Below are 24,390 nucleotides of genomic sequence, written 5' to 3'. Positions count from 1 at the left end.
ATGATGTGAAAAATGAGGCAACCTTTGTAAAAAAAAAAAAAAGTATTCAGTTCACAGTGTGACAGCAGAATGCTTTGAATGAAAATGAAATTACACATTACGCTCTTGTTGTGGACATGTGGAGCCTTCCTATTGTCAAACATTTTCCTTTTCCACAAAAACTTCACTTCAATGATTATGACAAACGGTAATAAGCCGGGAGGTGGGCATGAAATGCTGGCGAGGACAATCAATTATTGTGAACGCCGACTTCCTCGCTGTGCCCCTGACCAAACCCCAACTACGGGCGCGCCCCCACCCGCTTTGGCCCCGTGCCTCGAGTTTAAACAACTTTTCTGCTTTGTTGAGGTGGCATCTGGTTGCCTATTTTCTTTCCTATCCTTTTATTTCCTGCCATTTTTTCAGAGGCATCTCAAGTTGCAGCGGCTAAAAGGAATGGCAGATGGCTGGAGTAACAGACACTCAGCCGCACAGTGGACACCAGCAGCATCCAGAGCCACGGCTCACAGAGAGGAGGCTGGGCCGTGGATGAAACGCTGGGTGTGGGTATTGTGAAGGGCTAGAGGGGAGGTGAGGCGGGGGGGGTCTGAACATGCATTCTCAAATCTGCATATGAATATAAAAAAAAGAAAAGAAAAAGGAAAAAAAAAAAAAGGATCGGGTTTGGGTAAAAATGAGCAGGACGATTTCTGCATTCCCGTATTGTACTCATTCCTACAGTAAACTCTTGCAAAATGCATCTGCTGGAAAAACATACGACTATTAAAGGCAATCCAGTCAACACACCATTAAAGACGCGCTGCACTAAACAGTCATCACTACCACTGTGGCACTTAATGACTGCGGTTGCATCAGTTTCTAAATGATCTTCTTCACTGTATGGCCTTTTGTAAGAATTAATTTTCCAAGTAAGCTACTAAGTGGGGAAAAATAACACAGAGCCAGAAGAGGCTAATGTGTCATCATTATCGTGATTACAACCCAACACGTCCGCCCTATACTCGGTCAAAACGGCCGTACGCAGAGCTTCATTTCTGACGGAAAGAAGAGAGGAGAAGCAAAGGGAGAAAGAAAACAAAGAGACTCTTTAAATGGCCCCGCTATCCCATTGGTCCCCACTGCAGCAGTTCAAACAAGGCTTTAGATGACAAAGACGTCTTCCAGTGCGGCAGGTGTTAGTCTCAGAGTCTGCCCCAGGCAAACAGGCACACTCCAACAGGAGGAAATGACAGGGGTGGGGGCGGTGGGGGGGATTGAGGGAGGAAAAAAAAAAGGAAAGAAAGAAAAAAAGTGTTTGCTGGGGGAAGAGATAAAGGCGCGCCACATGCAGAAGCGAGGGCCAGAAGTGTAGCCGTATTGTTCATGCTGCTACTTAGTCAGGTGCTAATTGTCCCCACCGTGCATCACTCTCAATTACCAGCCTGGCCTAAACAGTAGGACATACCCCAAATAAACAGCCTGGTTTTTCTGTCCCTTTCCCTTTGTTAAAGCGCTCAGTAAATAAAGCTCGGTTAGTACTGAATGAAAAAGGAGAGGTTCGGGGAGGGGGAACAGCCAGGATGAGTGAACGAGGGAAGAGCAGGTAGGTAGGCAGGCTGCCGGAACCAAAACAAGCTTCCGGCCTCATTTGGGGGGCTTACCTTCACCACACACAGTATTTGGATCTTTAAGATATTTTTAATCTAAAAGGAGGGAAAAAAAAAAAAAGAAAAAAGTAAAGCATCATGAGAGAAAGGACACACAACCTTAATCACACTGCAGGAGGACACAGCAACGCTGCTGAAAAGAAAACTCTCAGGCACAGAGGGAGGGACCTTCAGCCAGCGCGTGCGGTGTCGTGGTTAGCCGTTGCTGAAAGGCTTAAAGGTCAGAAAAGGTTAACTGATTTGTGTGATGAGTTAATCAACAAATGCCATTTTTTTCCCTCTACCTGACAAACTGGTTACTTGGAGTTTTTAAAAACAGACCATTTTGAAAAAAAAAATCCCAAGCACGAATGGTGTTCAGTTCACATGGAAACAAGAGGCTGGAAAACATTTACCACCGATGTTACGAGCTGAGAGGGTTAGCATGAGAGAGGGAAAAGATGCCGGGGCACCTCGGAGGGTCAGGGGAGCTTTTATGTACTTTTACCCAGAGAGAAAAAGGGGTTTTCTTGTGTGCAGTTAATCATTTTAAAAAGTAAAGCGAATGATCACAAAATGACAAAAACACTCAAAATGCAGCAAAACGGTGCAAGTTGTAACACACGGAGGGCGGAGTGGTGAGGATGGAGTCTTCGTCCGGGTGTGACAGACGGGCTAGCTCATGCAGGAAGCCGCGATGCTCGACTGAAGTTGTGGGGTGAGACGGGGGTTACATTCAGGAGCTGTGAGAATGAAGTTATGAAAGACAGACAAACCACCAAGGTGGAGGGCTCGGGTTGCATGCCTTACAGCAAACTGGCAAAACTGCAGGAGCGCTTCATTTAGCAATTAGTGTGCAGGGCTTAAAGTCAAACCCTGCTGCTAAATCAAGCGCAACCCTTAGTTATCTGACGATGGTGGGGTTCAGGGTGACCTAAACGAAGTGATAGATGTTAGCAAGCCGATGCCGGGCGTCATGCCTAGTATGGAGGAAGCAGGCAGAGTCTTACAGTCCAGTTTGGCCCAGGGGTACTCCATGTCCCAAACCATCCCCGGCCAACGCCTGCACGCTGTCATGGAGCATGAGTGACATGTTAGTGGCAGCAATGAGAGGCAGAGCAGGATGGGTGAACAGACAGATGGATAGACAAACTTGTGTATAAACAGACACACACACACAATCCTGCACAAAGGAAAAGCATAGGAGAGTGAGAGTGGTAGCACGTTTGAAAAGAATGAGGAGCAACATCAGCCAGCCATCACAGACACATTCAAGCTCTAAGCCTGGTGAGATGCATTAGACCTGAAGCGTCACACGTATCGTACTTTTTGAAATACAGCAAATGCAGTTGACAAATGAAACACATGAAATTGTGAGAGTTGTTGCTAATGACAAAAAGAGTGTGTACTGGTTGTAGCATCTACAATGTCATTAATTCCTGGATTTCACCGACAGTGACCGAAGAAATAATCTAACTTTAGAAAGCCTATTTAAAATGGATTTTATTTTAATCTCAACTTTAGTTTTGATAGGCTGGTTTATTCCTAGTGGAAGCCTGTAAATGACTCTTATTCTGAGTGTATTCCACGTGCAATATCCAAAACCTCATACAGTGCTACGCAAAAGTCTTCATTTACCTCTCATTGCTTAATGTTTCGCCAGACGTAGCAAATACAATACGAACTATAAGTCACATAGTGACCTACGAATCACTGTGTAAACACAGTGTTGTGTTTACACATAACAAGAAACTTAGTAATAACCAACTTTAAATCATGCCTTTAGAATTTTAAATTGGTTGCCTGTCACAAAACAATCTGGTAAAATAACAGTTTTACGGTGCAGTAAAAGCATACCCGGAGAGAAAAATCAAACAAAAACCACACCATCAGTCATGGACTGGCCTCCCCAGAGCCGCACCTCAGCATTACTGAGGCAGTGTGGGATCATCATGACAGAGAACAAAAAAAAAAAATGCAGAAACATCCAAAGAAGAGCTTTGAATGTCCATCAGGAGGCCTGGAGAACATTTTCTGTGGACTACTTAAAGAAATTACAAGAAAGTGCCCAACAGAGTTCAGGCTGTGTTCAATAATAAAAGCAGTCATACCAATTATTAGAATTATTTTAGCTTAGGCATACAAAATCTAAAGACTTCTGCACAGTTCTGTAAGAAATTATTGTAGTATTTTTTTAGTATCTGTAGTATTATTGTAGTATTGTAGTATTTTTATGCAAGTTTAAACAACACCTTTGTGCATATCCTTGTATTATTCTGTTGGCCTGTTTGCAGAGTTTCTGGAGAAATGGGATATCGCTGCTCAGTGGGAGGCTGACACAATGACCTTGCAGACTTCATTATACTTCTGAGCTTCATGCATTGGCTGCAGCACACGTCTCATGCTGTGAAACATTATTCTCAGTTCTAGCTAACCTTTCTCAGACCGGCTCCAAAGCAATCTGGGAACCCTTTAACTCTGTTTGCTGGGTCAACAGTCATTTGGGGCTCTTCCAAAATAATCTGCAACAATAATCTTCCTCCACCGTTTATGATTTCCCATAGCTAAATTCTAATACATAGTTAAATCATGATCCTAAGATTGGAAGCAGACTCGACACGGAAACAGAGTTTCGGGTACCGAACGTTTTTCACCTGAAGGTGGTCAAAACAACCCGCGACTGAAATACTCGTCAGCATCAGCTGCTTTGAGCAATTAAAAATAATTCTCTCTGATTTTCACTCCTGTTTTTCTATATGCCCCTGCACGCTTGTTCAGCACCGAGGATGGAGGAGGTAAATTTTACACCCCTACACAGCAGTATGGTAATGTGTCTCACCACCTCCCGCCTGCCTGAATATCACACCTGAACATCTGAAGTCCGACACAGACATAAGACAGGCCAATTCCAACAAAAAAAAGAAGAAAGAAAAAGTAGACAGTTAATTTTCACATGCCCACATATGGCACAAAAATACAGCTTACACGGTAAACCTCGTTCAAAACATAAGCTCTGACAGATTCGATAATGACACGACGTCTGCGGAGTGGTGCTGTGGAGTGCTTTTCTTGTCAAAACAGAACGTGTGTCGAGATCCAATAGAGTGTAAAAGTGCAATCCTGTATTGATTTCAGTGCTGGCGCAGATCGATCGGTGCTGGTACAAGTAGGAAGAACAAGATAAGACACGTTTTCCATTCTATTCATCACAGGCTGATAAGAGTGCTGTGCTGACATCCGAGAGCTGCTGTTTGTTGGTCGGATCTCTTAAGTGTTGGTGAATGAGCTCATGAAGACATACACAAAGACACACACCCTGCAACTGCCATTTAAAAGGCTGCTTATATTCATAGGAAAGTAATTGCATGGAAGGATGCGGTTTGAAAAAAAAAAAAGAAAAAAGAGGAGATGTACAAAGTAGCGTGAGTGGGGCAGGAGGAAGTGGAAAAGTGTTTGAAGAAGAGCCTGGGCCCGTCGTTTGATATTCATCGGTGAGCGTGGGCTTGGAGTGGAGAGAGAGGGGGGGTGGGAGAGGAAAAAGGTTTGGACAGGTGTGTTTTGAAGGAAGAAGAGAGACTGAAACGCGGGGGGAAGAGATGATGAGGAAAAAGGGAAGAAGGCATGGGAGGAAAATACCCAAAGGTAATGAAGCAGGAGTGAGATGGAGAGACAGAAAGAGGTGGAGTGGAAAGAATGAGGAAGAGGACAGAATTGCAGTGTGGTTCATTTCTCACCTGTCCCACTCATTGGATATCCAGGGGAGGGGGAGAAAACCTGTGAGGCAAAGTCTTCAAAGGTCATGACCTCTCTATGGTTCTGAACAATGGCCTCCAAGTAGAGTGCCCGCTCCTCATAGCTGGTAAGGTCTTGTTAAGGGAAAGCACATAATGATAAACAGGAGAAAAAGCCTTTGATTCTCATAAGAGTTACATAAAAATATAAATTAATTTCTTGCAGATTTCAACAAACAAAAAATAAAGACAAATAACAGCCACATTTTTCTGGATGCGCCGCACACAAACAGTGCTGTGGGAGTGAGTGGCAGCTTTAGCGGGCAGGGCAGCTCCACCATCAGCAAAACCCAGCCAGAAGCAAAGATGGAACAATCAGCCATGCCACACCAACCCCAAAATGAGAATGCAGTCTCCACAATAATCATAAAGAAAGAAAGAAAGAATACATCACTACTGGCGTGATGCTCGAAAACTCTCCTCTCCTGTCCTCTCCCGCCTCTCATCCCTCTCTTCGCTCTAATAGAACCCCTGCTGCAGGCAGCATGTCTAGGACCACCCTCCCTGATGTGCTGCCTGCCACTTCTCCGTGCCATCAGGGGGAAAATTGGAGCCATTTGAAATTCAGAGTGACAAGCAGTGACTGGGGCCTGGGCAGCCAGCATGCAGGATGGATGGCTGGGTTTGAAATGAGAAAGCTCCAATAAATAAATAAATATATAAACAAATAAGCCCGCAAAAAGGCTGCTGGGTAGGGTGGAAAACATTCTGATGGCCATTATCATATCATTATCACAGATATATCATGTTGTGGAATGGCGGCAAGTGCTGGATGAAATATGGTGTAGTGAACTATTGGAGTAAAAAGGTCTATCTGGAGCCATAATGATCCTAAGTGCTGTGAGATACGTGTGTGTGTGTGTGTGTGTGTGTGTGTGTGTGTGTGTGTGTGTGTGTGTGTGTGTGTGTAGTCTGATTATTCTCAGCTGTCTGTTGTAGTCATGTTTCCTTCACAGACGACACCTGACAAATTGCTTGACAAATGCATACGCTCTCGCACTGAAACACACACGCGGAGCTCTCGCTGCTGAACGCCGACACCCTCCTCCCCCTCGTCTCATTATGATTGCCAGGGTGGAGTGACACCGGGCCGCTGCTGACGCCAAAGCTGTACCAGGCTGAGCTGAGATAGGCTGGACTGGGCTGAGAGGCTCTAGTCTGGGTTAGATAGATAGGATGAGACAGCTAGTGGGCAGGAGGCCTGCTGTGGGCACATGCCGCCACAGCAGGGGCCAACGCAGCCATGACCAATGGCTTTGAAGGGAACCGTAGCAAAGCGGGGATGACGGGCACCTGAGCCGGGACACACCAGAGGGTACGATGGCCAAGCTGCTGCGAGTCAGAAACGGACAGAGGGCAGAATAAGAGACAAGATAACAGGAAGTAAGTTCACTGACAAGCCACGACTTAATGTTTTTTCCCCCCAACATGCAGGAGATCATTAATAAATAAAATATACATGTTGCTCAAACACAAGAGAAGTTTACTTTGCTAAAAAAAAATGAAGCAGAAGCTTTACATAACCTCATTTGGACACTTGTCAGGACACAACACTAAGACATCCATTAAATTAAAAGCTCACAAAAATAAAGAAACGGGAAGATTAAAAATAAATATATTAAGTGTACGACCTGCCGACTATATGCTGCACCTAATTGCTTATTCTTTGCCAACACCTCCATTTAGGAAATGCAGAGCAGCATGACTTACGAAAAAGCACTTCGCCGTGAGCTTTGCATCTGTCTTCCTGTCATAGCCAGACATGCAACGTCACTGTTTTCTGTCACTTGTTTGAAACCGTGCTGGACAAAGAGTGGGTATCCCAGGCTCTGCTGCCATGGTAACTTGGGTCACAGCTCTGTGTGGTGGGTCATATCCAGGGTTTAGTGGATGACCGAGAGAAAGGATGTTTGTTAAAAAAAAAAAAAAGAGCAAAATGTGTCCACATTTGAGGTGGCAAGTGGAGGGCAAAATATAGGAAAAAGACTGATTGAATGAGAAGAAACGAGAGAACTTAAAAGGACGCCGAGAAATGAAAAACAAGGAAGGATGGGGAGAGAGAACCTCAGCACAGCGTGGGTCAACAGAGCCATATGGCTGTCCATTATCAGAGATGCAGATGACTGCAGGCCTGTTATTGAGATTCCTAAAGCAAATATTGACTCCAGCTGGAGCAGACGCTCTCTCTGACTCTGACACACGCCTCTCCTCCACTACTTCCTTCCGCTGCCCTCTATCCAAGTTAGACAAATGGATTATACTGGGTGAGAGACAGAGAGAGAGAAAAAAAAAAACTTCACAGAATAAAATGAAGGTAGATAGTACAGAATTATCAAGAGACGAGAGAAAATATGACAGAAGGAGGGGGAGAAAAACAGGTGGTGAGGGAGGGAGACTAATAAAAGGTATTCTGGGGATGAGTAAAAGCGAGAGCCATAATCAGCTCACTTAAGTAAATGTGAGATGCTATCTGCAGGTAAAAACAAAAAATTGTTGCACAGAAATCAGACCTGATGCACAGTGAGGGGTAATCTTGCCTTCACTCTCAGTTTTATGCTGGTCTCTAATTACTTAGGCATGGGCACAGCTTGTTCCCCTGCATATGCACAGACGCTGTTACCTCTATGCAGTATAGTAATCAGGGGACACATCCAGAACAATGATGCAAACGCCGTGTCCATGTTATGGACACCAAACCCGCAGACACTGACCTACTTTTAGTGGAAAAATAAGCTCCAGCTACAGTTGGTGAGTTCTTGGTAAATATTCATGTTTGTGAGACCGGGAAAGAGGACGGCAGCTTAGAAACCTTCATACTTCCTGAAAATGTTACCCGTTATGAAAGCCTTCCTGATGAACTGTATCACAGAAGGCTAAACCCCATATCCTGTGCCATAAAAAAAAAAAATCTCATAAAGCGAGGGATGAAATATAAAAAGGAAAATGCAGACAGGTCTACATTTCCACAGATGGAACGCAACTCAAGTCACCCGTGACATAACTGTCATTTACAGCTGAACAGGGAGGTCAAGAAAGACGAGCACGGGTGGGAGGAGAGTTTGCAGAACCACTTTGGGAATTTCCAAGGAACCCCTACGTTCCAAGCGGCTGCATTCTTATTAGGGAGAAGAAAGGAAAACCAATGTAATGTTTATGGAGCGTGGCAAACACTGGGATAGTAATGAGAAAAAAAACCTCCCAGGTTGGAGTTAATGTAAAACAACTTTAGTTAGGAGATGATATCTGGAGACATGGATGTGGTCGTTTTGGAGTTATGAGGGTGGGGTGGAAGTGGATGCTATAGAGAGAAAAGCCTATTAACTCCAACACTTTACACATTTGAGAAATGCTCCTTTTTCATCCTGTCCCCTGGCTGCCCTCTGCTTCTCTGTCATTACAGGTGACGAAGACCTGAACTTATAGCTAGCATGCAGCGAATCAGCGCAGGTGTGAAGCCAGAAACCTGCTACTCATACCTGTGTGAACATATGTGCATGCATATATGGAGCAACATACGTGTGTATGCATATGCATCTATGGGTGTGTGCACATATGTATACATATGCATGCATGCTGTCCAGATGGTGGGGGTAGCTCTGGGGAAATGGTAGGGGTCAAGCATCTTTGTGGATCAAAGCCAAGGTCAGGGCAGCTGCAGCGCCCCATGTTCAAGGTGAATGGAGGCCTCAGATGGCTCTTCATTAGCAGGCTGCTCCATCCCCGCTGGACCCCATCGGCCAACCGTCACCAGCCCTCATCATCATCATCTCTCCTCTTTTCTCTCTCCATCCATAGGGACCGGTCCTGAACACGCCTGTCCACTGGGATCCATTTTATACTGTGCGTAACCCCACCCAGCACATTCAGCCACATACACACGCTCACACACAGAGGTGTTTGTGCATAAGCAGGCACAACGCTCACGGTAGCACCCACCACCCATGCACTTTGTTCCCCCAGAAGAGCTTGAGCTCTAAGCTGACCTCTGAACCTGTGCGTCTCTAGAGAGGAGCATCCTGACCATCCCAATCAGAATCTTTGTGTTCCTATGGCAAAAGTGGTCACACCACACCACCGGCCTCCAACACACACTAAGCATCTTTCAAATACACAAAACCTTTGAACACTCAAGCACACGGCCTTCAAGGATCATTATGCATCATGGCTTCAGGAAGTAGTCCTTTAGTAAAAAGGTATCACTGAGGCAAAATAAACAAGCAAATGTTCTGGATTCTAAACGCGTCTTTCACCTGCATCATTAACAGTAATCAGACAGTAAGGGTCAGAAGACCACAGAGAACCTGTTTGACCACTGGAGGCTGCTAATGTTAGGTCTGCAATTCTGAGAGCATTACAGTACAAGACAAAAAGATAAACTCTGCTTTTGCCTGATGAAGACCAAATAACGGTAGACACCTTGGGGTTAGATGACATAAAAGATAGGAGCAGCTTAAGGATTTGAAAATGTGAGGCCAATGCTTATGTGTTAAATCTGGATTCCTTTTAAAGGCCAGCAGGGTTGCAAAAAGAAGTCTAGAAGAAGACTTTGAGCACTTGGACTACATACGCTCCCGATCTTATCAAATGACACCGATTCTGAACATGTTGGTCTCTGAATACTGTTAAACAGACAATATTGCCACTGTGTCAGTGAGCTATAACCTCAGTTTCTCCTCCTCGTCCGGTTTCCAAACAAAAAACAAGAATGAAACTTCCAAAGTGCTCAGCTTGAGGTTTCAAACAGCACTACATACACTGACGTAAGTCATCATGGCTATGTCCATCTTTTATATACAGTCCAAATAATCATTAGCTGTACTAACCATGTATGGGGATTTCAGCAGCATGACCGGTTCAGACTTGGTGTGACTGAATGCTCCTGCTGAAAGCTTATTTTATTTCTATTAAACCATAAACATCTTTGTAAAAAGGAAACAACATCTGTGTTGTAAATACACTAATCAATAACAGGGACATCTTTAAGGATCTCCTTCAGTGTAGTTAGCTCTGGGGGGTATGGTTGATATCCAGTGTAAACACGTTCGTCAATTTCTGATTTCTCCCATGTGATCCTGCTCTTAATTTGTGTCACGACATTAAATATCCCTCATTTTTCATTACAGGATTTTGTTACAATGCTTCATTATATTTCATAGAGTTCAGACACAATACTGAACTCTGCAGTACACATTTAGCTTGTGTTTCTTCACCATCCCTTTTTTAACGAGTTGATGACCAGCTTTGCATTCGTAGAGAGCTACACGGGTTCTTCTCTGTGTCCAGATGACAATTGGTTGTTTTATTCTTTTTTTTGTCTTCTATTTCCTATTTGAACATTTTATTGTTCTGCTCTCTTTTAAACTGAACTGATTGAGACAGGCACACACAGCTAATCTGCTGATAAGGCAGGGTAGGGGGTCGAGGCCCAGATTAGGCAAAGCAGCATTATAAGGGTCTTAAGACACCCCATACTGACATTTCACTGCTTAAGCTCCATTTCTATCCACTTCTAAGTGACGGAAGTTGGATGATATGAGCAGGGCGGGCGACTTCCTCCTCTCCTTTTGTCAAAGGTGCATTAATCGGGTTTCAAACAGCGCTCCTCCGGAAGCTTGAATTGTCGTCATCTAATAAGGAAGTTTTCGCAACAGAAAGAGAGACAAAAAAAGATGAGTGCGCCAAGAAATAGTGGATAAACTTAAATTATTCCAGACATCAGAACTTTGAGATTTAGTCTCTCTGTGCTAATGAAAAACAACAACTCTCCAACCATGACATGATCCTGACATATGACACTTCACTGATTTTATGAATCCAGGGTTTCACCTAAAAAACACAAAAACAAAAAGGGGAAATAATCAAATACCTATTCAAAAATATTTTTGCCATGCGTGCGGACAAACCTACTGCTTAAGTCTCCACAGCAGCAGCCAAGGTTAATCCTGTTTGTAAAAGCACTGGTGGCAAAAAGGGGCTCTTGTAGTGAAGAGGGACAGTTTAGAGATGAGGTGAAGGGTGCCTCTAGGTGCTTGACCCCCCTCCTCTCTTAGCCCCACATCTGCCCATTAACCTGGACCAATCAGCTTGACCTTGGTGAGGAGAGGAGCTGAGGAGTAGCTCACAGTGCCATTGACTCCCAGCAGTCACATAATTGGGCTGTTAAGAGGAAAAGGATGTTTGGGGGAGGGGGGGGTCTGGGTACAAACAGTATAAAAAAAAGCAGATGTGGCCGCCATGCTTTTCATTCAAAGACACAGTAAACCACCTCCTCGTATCAAATGCACATTCACAGCAACATCACTGGATAGCACGCGGATAGGGTCCAATCCTGTGGATTAATTAGAAGGTTTAGTCCCTGCTTTGGTGGCGAGCTAAGAGGAAATGATGACTGCTATCAAAAGCGGACAATAAGACTCACTTTGATACAAGCTGTTGACACCAAATGCAGTAATGAATACAAGCCGGAGCAACATGAACAGGTTCAAATCATGAAGGAATTACAGTGCCATCTCCAGGAGGCATTGATATAGACAAACTGATTACTGCATATGGACAACCTGTCACTTGATACAGAAGAGAACACAAGAGGCAGAAAGGCAGGGGCACAGGGCAAACTACTGGTTGAACATCACAAATAAGGGCTATGACTATGGAGAAAGAAGAAGGTGGCAAGGAGGGAAAAAGGGAGGAGGAAAGATGGTAAAGAGGAAGGCAAGAAAGAGAGATAAAGGCGAGCAGGTGTTGATTGGAGAGAGGCCCGGCGTTGAGTGCCAGCGGTACCTGTTGTCACAGCGAGGGCTGAGGTGTGAAGCTCGTCTCAGCAGAGGCCCTCAGAGGTGTGAGGTGATTATGGGAAAACGGGGAGGAAGACAGACATTTAGATGGAAAGACACAGGGAGAAAAGGGGACAGAGAGAGTGAATGTGCCACTAAGGCTGGCTGCAGGAATAATGGCAGCATGGGAAGGAACAACAGATTAAGGTGGATAAAGTGAAAATGTGTATGGTATAGCGTATATGTGTGTCCATCTCCCACTTTATATATCAGCTACTCAGACCCTGGTGTCTCATTAAACAGCTGTGGCTGCAGAAAACGTCTGAATGTGTCACAGATGCGTTATTATGCTGTTTGTGGGTCCAGTTTCTGGGTGAGTGTGGACTTGCAAAACATAAGAAGCTCAAGAGGAATAGCTGGTTTCAGAGAGTTTTAACAAGTAGCCCAATTAGTGGGTCCAAGAAATTGGAACTCTGAGGCCCCAAAGGAGTCAGGTCAAACAGTAAGCCAAGGTTAATGACACCTCCTGAGGGGCACGTTTCCCACAGCGAGAGCTTTCTAAGCTCCAACCTCCACACCTCTCTACCGTCCATCTGGCATTCGGACAGCAGGGTGGGGAGTTATGGCTGTGACATCACTCCTAACCTGTGACATCATCACTGCCCGTCAGTGATTTCACACGGGTTCGCCAAAGCTGCAGACAAAATCAGATGTCTGCTAGCTGGCATGACTGGGTTATTTACAAGCTGACTGGAGGAAGCAGACACCCATTTTCTCAAGTCTCTGGCAACCCACCGTTCCTCTGGGGGCCACTAAAAATCGATTTCCGCTGCAAAACAAATCATAAGAGCAGCACCTACACTAAGGTCAATGTTGACCCCTAAACTATGTTCGAACTGACTGATTGCCAGGGTTTCACAGAATATAAATGGCAGTGCAACAAGTCATCCTCACACACCAGAGACGTGGGTTAGCTCCAAGATACCTGGTGACATCATAATTTGTTGGCACATGGTTTGTTTAACATGACTGCCATCAAAGCCTGCTAGCCTTGTGTATTCAGATGAGCCGAGTCTGTAACCAATCTCTTTTTCAAAGGACTCTGGCCTGCATTGATGAGTCCTAACACAGCAGCCTTAGATGTGAAGCACAAAGGATCGACATGATTAATCAAACACAGACCCATTATAGCCAGACAGTCACACAGGCCTCCACTGTGTATTAACAGAAAGTCATAATAAGATGAGCTACAAAAGGCTGATAGGGATGAAGATTAACAGATACAGCTCTGAGTGGCTGGGTGAGAGTTTTCTTGGAAGGTCTCCTTTGTTAGCAACGATGGCCAGAGTGTCACGAATGTCTGCACCCTCTGGAAATGTTATTAGGTCAGGACAAAGGTGGGCATCCTGTGAGCTATCTGAGGTAAATATCTGTCATATTTTCCCCTCAGTTCCTGAAATTGTTCAAGAGAGAGAGGAAGCAAAAAGCATCTATCTGATCTCAATTTGAACTTTTAATAAAAAGTCAAAGATTAAACAGGGAAGGGCATGCTGAAATCCATATGAGGGCTTTAGCCTCTTCTCTCTTCCAACTTTCATGATGAAATTTGTAGCACGATGATTATCACGCTCACACGGTTTCTGCCCACCTGTACACACACCTCAAAGCACAGCAGTAATCAAAGTACCCTGATGTTCTATAATCTATTTGACACATCTGCAAAACCAACCTGACACTTAAATTGTCAGAGAAATGTGCCAACGCCGGGTCATGCCAAATGACTCTGATTTTCACCCTGCGATCACACAGCTCAGACAAGCACTGATGAAATATTAAAACAAAATGAACAGAGGCTTCTGCAATTTTAATGATGCTTGCGGTATGTGCGTCAGAAGACGCGTGATGCGTTAATGCCAAGCATCCCTTTCTGCCTCCCGGCCGAGGCATCCTACACATAAAGTCTCTTGCTCCTCCATTGCCCCCTCTGTGAAAGGTTCATTGGACCAATTAGGCTGCCTGGCCTCATGCAAAATGCCTGGCATTTAGGGAGAATGCTAATGATTAGCACTAGGTTACATATGATCACATCTGCGGTAAAAGCACTGGCAGAACAGGTTCATTACTGTGACTAGGGGCATAGTTTAATCAATGCCACCGCTGCTAGAATGAGTTATGAGATCTGGACTGTCGGGCCAATTATTAAAGAAAGAAAATACTAAACTGTCAAGTACATGATGCACATACTTTTTGATGCATGATAACTAAAGTCTGTCAAGTTTGTGCCAGTTAATCTCATGGACATGAAACATTTTTCTATCCCATCACAATCTGAAAAGCAACTTTGTAGTTGTGCACATTTATAGTAAATATCCAGATTCTGTAATGTGCAAGGACAAAACCTGGAATGGTGGATAACCTCAGGAGGAGGACAGCGAAGGAAGAATTATAGATGTACGCACTTAAAAAGAAAGTCGCACACAAAACCTTAGGAAAAAAGAAAATAGACTTCTACGATGGCAACAGCTTTTTCCTAATCCTCGCCCCTGGGCTATATTGTGCAGTCAAGCAGGCTATTACATGGCAACAATTAGGGGGGCTGGAGCCCAACACCTGGTCGTCTCCTATTCTGGTCCTTCAGTGGCAGCTGACTGTACAGTCTCACAGCCAGGTGGCTCTCCTTCAATGACATTAGCTAGTCACTCCAGGGTTAATCAGGAGCCTGCCATCATCCAGTGGGCATGCACAGAGCTCCATTCACAGTGGAAGCTTTTATAGGGAAAAGGGACGATGGAGACAATGTTGGTATAAAAACTTGTTCAACTGAAGATCTCTGGCAGAGACCGCACATAATCAAAACGAACTCGGGGGTGGCGTTCGTGCCCCTTGGATTCACGGCGCGAGTTCAGAGCTGCGTCTTGATTGGCTGAAGTGGAGTTTGCAGTACGTCCACTGTGCATCCTACAGATTATAATGGACCTTTTCATGGGTGGACAAAAACAGATGGAGGAGCGGGAAGTGCTATACATCCACACAGACGGGTGATGATGTGGGGGGATGGAAACTGGATTTTGTCAGAGTCGGCAGATACAAAAACAAGTGGGTGTAGCTAGAGCAGTGCGGGCTATATCTGCCTGCACAAAGCCCCCTGGCTTGGAGATCTGAGGGTAAATAACACTCATTAGAATATGAAAAGCTATAGATTTGTACCCAAATCAGCTAGAGTCTCATCAATAGTAATTAGAAGATATACATAACTAATGAAGATGTGTACGCTACATTAAACAAAAAGGTACCAAGCGCTGCTGTGTATTTAAACACAGAATTAGGTAAGTGGATGTTTGAACACAAAACAAGAGCAAACAGGAAAATGATGAAAAAAAGCAATGCTAACCATGCACAGTAGGAATGGTGCTTTAAAGTTATACGGTATTTTTAAAGGAGATCCCACCACCCAAAATGTGTTCCGCGTGCTTTTACAACCAACAAAACCTTCTTTCTGTTCGACATCAAACTCTATTACAGCCTGTTGCAGTGGAGACGCAAAGGAAGATTTGGCCAATATTTCTCACCGCTTCCCTTTCAGCCACAGCCACCACTTGACAATGAAATACAGACTATCAGTATTAACACATCAAAGGCTGCTCCTCTAAGAAGAAGCAGACGATGCACAGTGATGCACAGTTAAATGTTTTGTTTTTGTTATTGCTTTGTTTCCCTTGCCTGTCTGTCAATGCAGAACATTCCATTTAGTGCAAAAATGCAAATGCTGCAAGGCACAAGGACATCCTCTGAAAGAGAATAATGGCCACAGGCCAGCGGAAGAGCACACACTGCCTTTGAACCATTTAAAGAGGCATTAATGTGCAACTTATAAATAATCAAGCAATTCCTTCCTAAAACAGCCAATTAAGTCTGCAACATTAAAAGCAATGCAGCCTTATGGAAAAAAAAAAAAAAAAAAAAGAGCAATTCTGGTGTCTGAACAAAAAAAGGGAACTGAAAAATTAATGGCCATTTAGGGACAAAGGCCGCCAATAATGTCACAAGGTATCTTCACAAGAGTCTCCAAAACCCCCGTGCCAGATCAGAGAACGAGAGATTCCAGTGGAGAATGATGAGTGACATTTTGCTGACATTTCCCAGCAGCGCTCGATGCATGGCTGTCTCAAGACGGTGTCAGAAATATCTATGGCTATGCTCAATGTGACACAGACGTTAAGGGATGCAGGTTCTTTCAGGGGACGGCCTCAGCTCTGGGGCCGGTGATGAGGAGCCTGGACCCAGGGAGATTGAATGGTAATCACTGGAGCACAGATAATAGATGATTGAAGGCTCTTTCTACGCCGCTGTTGGATTTCAATATCAGAGAGGCCCTAGAATTGGGATTCTTATCAGGGGCGGTGTGTCAAACAAAGGAGAGCTGAGCGTGAAAGATGGGGTCCAACTCAGGCACACGACCATGCCGATTAGCACAAGGATAAAAAAGGCCGCACAAACAAAAGAGGGCAGCTTTAGCTGGACAAAAGGCTGTTCACGAGACATGGAAGGAAGAAGGGACGTAAATGAAAAAAGAGAGGACTACTTGGTGGTAAAAGGAGGACAGGACAAGAGTTTTGCTGAGATGGTTGGAAGATGAATAGTGACAGAGCCAACTGTTAAAGAGTGTTCCAGATTCCCGGCTTCTGAAGACGAATGATGGACCAGCAGGGATGAAATGCAACGCACCCCGCCGCAACCCATTCATACACACCCAAACAAACACACACTCACACAGACTGACACGGTGGCACGAGGCTTCACATCTCTGCCAAGTCCATCACAAAAAACAAAACAAAAAACAACAAAATTATTCCCATTTACCCCCAGATTCCAAGCACTAAAGCTTGCCAGGAAAGCTCATTAACCCTCCCTTCAAGAACCCTGAAACAAAAGAGGGGGGGGGGGAACAAAACATAACTAATCAATGAGAACGCACCCATTGAGAGTGGGTGGGTGGGTTGAGTGGGGGTGGGTTGAGGGGAGGGGGAGCAAGAACACGCATCCATTTGGATAACCTGAGAGGACTAACAGCTTTTGCTTTAGTGTTGCACTGCCTGGCTGTGGGGTGGAAAAAGAAAGTTCATTAATTAAACAGGGCTAGGGGTAACAGATGGAGTGGCTAGCTGGATGCTAATCACATAAAGCAGACACAGGTTTTTACACCCAAGCTAGCAGCGGCACACATCAATCACAATGAACATGTCTCAGTGTAGCTCGTAATAGGTCCAATCATGCGACCGGGGTCACAGCATCCTGACTACGCATCCTGTGCGTTATTAGTGAGACGGTGATTGCATCAATGTTTCTATGCGTGATATTTTGTGAGAATATTTGCGCTTCTTTTTGGCTCGGAGGGCCATTCCCTTACATATAGTAGCCTATTTGAGATGAGGACTTTAGTCCTACATGATCAAGCATATGCAAACTATAATAAGAGGGAGGAGGACCATGTTGTCCTCTTTGATGGTTCAATCTGTGGGAATTTCTGCTATTAAGCACATTAGGAGAACTGGGAGGCTTTTCTCTAGAAGCACACAGTAGTAGAAAGATATTTTAAAATGACAAAGACAAAGAAATAGACTTCAAATCATTTTCCAGTTATCTAATAGTCAAATCATTTCAAATACAGAGTTTTTCTTCCATTTTTACCATCTGACATTCAGAATGTGGCACTTTTTATACACCACACAAGGAAAAATCCCTTGTACTGGAATTCAAATATATTGACCAGAAAATAATACTAATTTAGTCCAAAGAGCTGCCAAAAAGTACACAGAATCCTTCACACAACTGTAATGGTCTTTTTGGCATTCCTAACCCATTCCACAACGCCGAGATGGAGAAGAGACAGGGAAGGTGATCCCGCATAAAACCGGCTCTCACTTTGCCGCTAACAAACAGACAGATGTCAGACACGAACGCATAACAGACGGACGGGGGAGGAGGGCATGAGGGTGGGGGTTCAAGTTTAAAAATACACAGAGCGTGACATTCTTTGGGTTACACTAGGCTACGCAGTTTTCCACCACTGATACCTGAAAACACCACGGCTTTTTATTTGATAAACACTGCGCAAAAAAGTAAATAAATGAAAGCAACTGAAAAAATCCTGATAAGAAATAGACTTTTATACATGGTAATTAAATATCAATCAAAATGTGGAAAAATATCAGTGAGACCAGCAAGACGTCACAAAGGTTGCAGGGAGAGGCAAAGATGAACAAATGCAGGACACCAAGCGTGATGATTTTAAAGCCCCGAAGCACAAGAGTGCAAAGCTAGCTGTATATACAAACACAAACTGATATACACCAACAGGCAGTTCTGACACCAGCAGTGTGTGTACGCTCTGACAGGCGGGGCTCTGGGGCCCTGCTGTTGGCTGTCTGGTTCCATGCCTGCTCTACCTGTGTTTAAAAGGGGGCGGCCCCCATGAAGCTCAGACCCCAGAGTGTAGGCTGTGCTAGGCCCCCAGGGCTTTCAGGGTGTGGGTGCCGCACAGTGTACGCCTTTTGTTACAGGCTGGGTGGCGAGAGGAGGAGGAACTAATGTGCGTTGGGGGGGCAGGAAAAAAATGAGTAATGCTATGAGTCATTCTGCATTAGCAGCAGGGAGAGGGAGATGGGGAGGGGGAGTAGATGAGAGAGGGTGAAGAGAGAGAATACTTTTGCATGTTGTATGAAGCTAGACGCCATATGCCATCCGAGCTGGGCTGCCTCCTGAGTCAGGGCTCTCTGTTTGACAGGCCTGTGCTTGCCCCCTCCAAACCCCCAAAGCTACACCCCTTCTTCCCCAACCAACACCCTCCTCCTCTAGGCCTTCTCGGCTCCAGCAATGGGCTTGGCAATTGCTTTGGTCGTACATGGACTGCGCTCTGTTCATGTGTGTGTGTTTATTAGGAGGGGGGTACTCAGTGATCTGAACACATCGGACATTGTCATGAGTCCCGGCAGGAACAGCTGGTCAGCTGGAGAGAGGAGTGGGAGGGAGCAGGGATAAGAAGGGGGAAGAGATGGGAGGCAGTGCGCTACACTGATAATGGGATTAGGTTAAAACATTCAGTTGGGGAGAGCCCCCTCCTCTCTTTGTAGCCCCCTGAAATAATGTGTAAACTCTCAACCACCCTATCAAAGCCAATGCCAGCCTCCGCCCAAACTTAGCCCTGCCAACTCCAAGCAGGGACACTTTAAGTCCAAACTAGCCCCTCACCCAACTCCAGCTACCTACTCATCCAACAGCAGCCAACCGCCTCCGACTAAACGGTTCGCATCCAGTAATAACAATATGCTGACAATCACTTGTCATAAATCATGCAACAAGTCAAGCTGTCCAACTCCCACTGCAAAAGTTACTGCAGATTACAAATTACTTTTAGTTGGTCAGCCCCGCTTCCAGTGAACAGGAAGTTGGCTATACTCACATCAGCTCAGACCATTACATGAATCCAGCTTATAATGACTAGCTTGGCGTCTCACTGTGCCCAGTCAAGCACTGTGCTCCATAGTGATATAGACTGCTGAGTATTATCCATGAGTCTGCCAACAGTTATGGCACAACAGCTGGCAAATTAGACCTATCAACGATGCTAAATAATTCATGAGAGACAACACTAACATGGCAGATCCTATTCATGACACCCTATCATGCATACAGGCGCACTTTCATCTCCGCTAGGTGAAGAATCTTACAGTATACAAAAGAACATGCTGTCGTGAGACAAAGACGCGATGAGACCGGGACAATAACTTGCTCAGAAGGGGTGTGAGAATGTGTCACGGTCAATGCGGCGACTGTACTAATTATGACGGCGTGTGGGGATGCAGAAACGGCACACAAAAGCAGTGCATGCAGAATATCATATCCATTGTGTTTTCAGCATACAGCCGTTGCAAAGATGTACATCTTGTTTCCAGCAGTGGAGCTGGGGGACTGCAGATATGCTCACATGAGCCTGTGAGGGAACATGACAGAGTTAAGCAGCTTTTTGGGTTCCACTGAAAGGATCAAGCCTTCCTCTCCTCTTCCTGCTGCTGCGCACACACACACACACATGCACACACACGCTACCTAAAAGCCTGGCTCGCATGACTGGCGATGGGCAGAAACAGATTATGGTTATTGATCGCTGCCTGGAGATGGATCTGTGTGTGTGTTTACTTGTGTGTCAGAACAAAGGATGGGGACTAAGGGCAGTGTGCAAAAGCTATTGATTCTGTCCAATAGGAAGGCTATGCCTCTGAATCAAGGTCAGTTTTGCATTGTCTCACCTATTAGTAACTTGCCATCACCCCACACACAGACACACACACACTTCACCTTTAACAATACCCCATCACAAAGAGTGATGGATGGCACATCAAACTCAAGTGCTTGTTGAAGAGTGAAATGAATCCCACCTTCTGGATGACGACATTATTCTATACTGACAGTATGAAGGATCTTTCTCATACAGTAAATGGCAGCAGGCAGTGCAGTGGCAGGTTTGGTCCACGTGTCACTAACAAACTAATTGCTGTTTTTGGTTTTAAGCTTCTTACATTTGCAAGGGAGGGCCCGATTAACATCCATGTTTCACAGAAGTCTGTAAAAACAAATGTGGTTACATTTAATTCAAAGTTGTTTTTGATTGAACATTTTGTGGTCTCAAGTATTCAAAATGCAGCCGCGAATGGCCAACAATACACTTAGAACACAAAGCCAGAGCAGCTGCATTTCCTATCAGCCATATAAATAATAAATGATACATTATGAGTTGTCTGTGAGAGTCTTGTGATATGTTGCCTATGAGGCCAAGGTTGTGTCCTGGCAGAGGAAAATGACACAAATCGCAAATGACACCGATGGCTGTACGTGACACGACAAGGCATATGCAACTGCACAGATTTGACAAAATCATGTGGGCAGAAAAAGGACGAGAGAGCAAAGCCATATGAGAAAGACAGAAAGCTGCCAAGAGGTAGTATCCTTTTGAAAAACACTCCTGTAGCCCATCTGTGTGTATTTTCAGAAAATGTTGCTGGTGGTCATTTTTCAATATCAAATCCTATTAGCTCGAGAGATTCTGTGAGCGTTGCAGCAGACTGCTGGAGTCCTCTAGATCCCTGTGACGGCGCGAGAGAGGGGGCTGCAGAGCCATACTGGCCTTTTATCTGGACACACAGGGGTTATATAGCTTCTCTTTGAAGAAATATTCAACTAATTACCTTGGAGAGTGGCCTCACAGGCAGAGAGCAGGCTGTGAATTGTAAAGGCATTGTGAAGGGGTAAACTAAGGATGAGGATTTTCATCAAAAAAAAAAAAAAAAAAAAAAAAAAAAGAGTTTCAGGTCATTGTTCCAACCTGTGAAAGATAAAGGGCTGCAATATCCTGAGAAGATGGAAGAACTGAAACGACCGGAGAGGGAAAAATGCAAAAGGCTGGAGTGGCGTAACAGTAAAAGCAATGTTGAAATCAAAGCATCTGAAAGAGCAACTCCACCTGGCTACCAACGCACTGTTTCTTTTACGATCAGAACCACTGCGGGACGTTGCACCAGTGCGCTCTGACGTTCTCTTAAAATATCAAATCTCAAGTTGTCACTTTTCATACAGCACCAAACATTCATTAGCTTAAAGTTTTGCCTCTGTGCTCACGAGCTCTCTGGCTAGGCAGACATGCAGATACTCATTTTGGCCGTGTGCTCCGCCTGGCACTTTCATTCATCTCCTCTGGTGGAGTGTGCGAGGCCTGGCAGCCGATCGGTGCCAGAACTCCAGAGGCAGCGCTTATCTCCTCTCATAGATCATGCCTTTGTGCTGAACTGATTCTGTGCTAAGGAATGCCAGGTGAGGCTTTAGTGTCCCAGTACGGCCCTCTTACTGCAGCAGCACCACCCCCCTTTTAAAAAAAAAACACAAAAAACAAAAATCCCTTCGGCTTCCCCAGTCCCTCAGGCTTCCAGAGCCAGGCAGGCCTGTGGACGGCCCCCCTCTGGCACTGAGAATCACACTGGGCTAATTCACTTGGCGTCGGGTAACAGACATCTGTCACTCAGGATACCCCCGGGGACTTTCAGACAAGGCCCGATATTGGGGTGGGGGGGCCAAGCTATGTGATGCACTGTGAAATGCATACAGACACACACATACTTGCACACACCCTACACTGTGAGCGGTGCAGCACGATGACAGACCAAAAGCCCTTTGTGAGTAATAGTCATCCACACAGAGTCTGAAAACAAGTTTAGAAATTATGCATACATCCTCAATCCAAATAAAACCTCCTTGGGAGAGGTTTCTATAGCAACTGCCAGAGGGGCAGTGTGGTTCTGGTGAGGCGGTGGCGCTCACGCTGTCCGAGTAGGAGCGGGACGTTAAGGGAGATCAGGTTTCCCCCTCCAGGGGCCATCCCAACTCTGCCCCCCCCAATCTCACCCTCCCACCCCTCCCTCGACTCTGTGCTGCTGGTATTCACATGCTAATTCATCTCCACTGGTAATTACACTCTCTTTAAACCAACTGACAACTACAGCTGGAGTCAGGCTCTTAACGGCACACAGTTGGATGGATGGGTGTAGGGATGAGAGCAGTGTGTGAGTGTATGCACTTGTATACATTTGTTGATGGGGCTTTTATTTTGGTTCTTCTCGTCCGCCATAAAACGGTAGTGATAGATGATGACACATTATCTGTTCTCTTACCCAAAACAGCCCCGCAACCTCCCGTGTTGCTCCAGGCTGTGAAACAGCCTAGGCCTAATAGTTGTATGTAAATCAGGTAGCTCATAAAGATCAGTGTCTGCACTCAGCTGTGTACTTTGGCTAACATGGAAAGCACACCACATGTTCCAGTGAATCCACTCCAATGTGGTGGCTTGTCATGTTGGAAATTTAATCTCAGTGATGTTTTATTTACATCTAATTGAAATATTTCAAAATCGTTGCTAATAAACTTAGCAGTCTGAGCTCTCTGAGTAACCACTGCCTCATCTTTTAAAAGTGTCACACTCATCTGAGGAGCTGTACCTGTGTGAGAGAGGAAGTAAAGCAGAAGCCTTGAGGAAAAAAGGATACAAGCTCTGGTAGAGAGTCAGCCGGGACTTGACAGCTCTGCTGGCATTGATACAGGTAGCCCGTACTAAACTTGGCAGCAGCATTCCAGTGACGATAGCGCCATTAAACAGAGGGCCAAAGAAGGGAACCTGAGGAAGTCAAGAAAGAAACAAAGAAATTAGACAAGTCGATAGTAAAACTCAAATTTTAGTGCGGATCCTGTTTTTGCATGTGCAAGTACTTAAGAGACACATTTTTTGTTTAAAAACAAAACAAAAAACCCTCCATCTGTTTAGGGGAAGGGTTCAAGTTGAAATTGGATTTTGCCTAACTCTGCATGACAACCACACATATCTTATGCGAATCAATGTTAGGTAAATGAAATTAAAATGACAATCAATACTATACAATGCCCTCATATTGAGCTATTTAATACAAAGGGGCAGAATGAATTTCAAGAATAGCGTGTGTGTGTGTGTGTGTACGCGTCTGTTCATGCATATTGGAAGGGGGCCCTTAATCACTGAAGCTCAATAGTCACTGACCTGGAAGTTGACGTGAACGTCAAAGTCTTTCCAAAGGCCCTGCTGTCCTCAACTTGGCACTCGACCAGCCAAATTAAACAACAAAATGATGTATAACACCAGTGATACAGAATAATTAGCTAAATCGTGTGATGGAAACCTGAAGTTATACTATAAATACTCCAGTATCAGACATCTGAGTAGATGGTTTTACATGTTTTTTAATTTAGAGGAACTCTCCGATAAAAATGTTTATTTTTTCACGATTGGCCTCGGCACTGCAGCGGCAGCTCTTCTTCTGACCTTCACCCAATGAAAAAGGCTTCCTGTGGCAGAAACTCTTTTTTAAAATTATGATCTTTAACAACTGTAGTTTTTCAGCTTCATTCCAATTCCTCTTTGTGCAGCTCCCCGACAGAAAAACTGAAATAAAAGCTTCCTGCACAAAGGGTTAGTGTTTTCAGAGGTTATCTGGAATAGGCCCTCCATGAACATGAGTGGGCCTGGAGTAGCACTGAGGAAAACATATGGATGGAAGTCGACTAGTGTATGACTCATGAATGATAAAAGCAGTTTTGTGGGTTTTCTTAACAGCAATTGAGAGTTCC

At 44.8% G+C, this 24,390-nt stretch overlaps 1 protein-coding gene across 6 annotated transcripts in view; it reads right to left on the bottom strand.

Moving 5' to 3' along the window:
• Positions 1–24,390, bottom strand: part of ralgapa2 (Ral GTPase activating protein catalytic subunit alpha 2) — a 95,602-nt gene that overhangs the window by 2,977 nt on the left and 68,235 nt on the right. For 3 of the 6 annotated variants that reach the window (XM_076877821.1, XM_076877818.1, XM_076877819.1), the window contains 3 exons: positions 23,280–23,407; positions 5,360–5,481; positions 2,636–2,695 (listed from right to left, as the gene is read on the bottom strand). In XM_076877821.1, the coding sequence (XP_076733936.1) occupies positions 2,636–2,695; positions 5,360–5,481; positions 23,280–23,407 (310 nt within the window). Of the gene's footprint in view, positions 1–1,640; positions 1,683–2,635; positions 2,696–5,359; positions 5,482–23,279; positions 23,408–24,390 lie in introns of all 6 variants that reach the window. The other 3 variants (XM_076877820.1, XM_004566539.6, XM_004566537.6) reach the window with 3 other exon arrangements.

The sequence above is a fragment of the Maylandia zebra genome, linkage group LG19 (assembly GCF_041146795.1).
Source record: "Maylandia zebra isolate NMK-2024a linkage group LG19, Mzebra_GT3a, whole genome shotgun sequence".
NCBI lineage: Eukaryota > Metazoa > Chordata > Actinopteri > Cichliformes > Cichlidae > Maylandia > Maylandia zebra.
The sequence above is the reverse complement of the archived record's forward strand: the minus strand, read 5'-3'. Positions and strand labels throughout refer to the sequence as shown.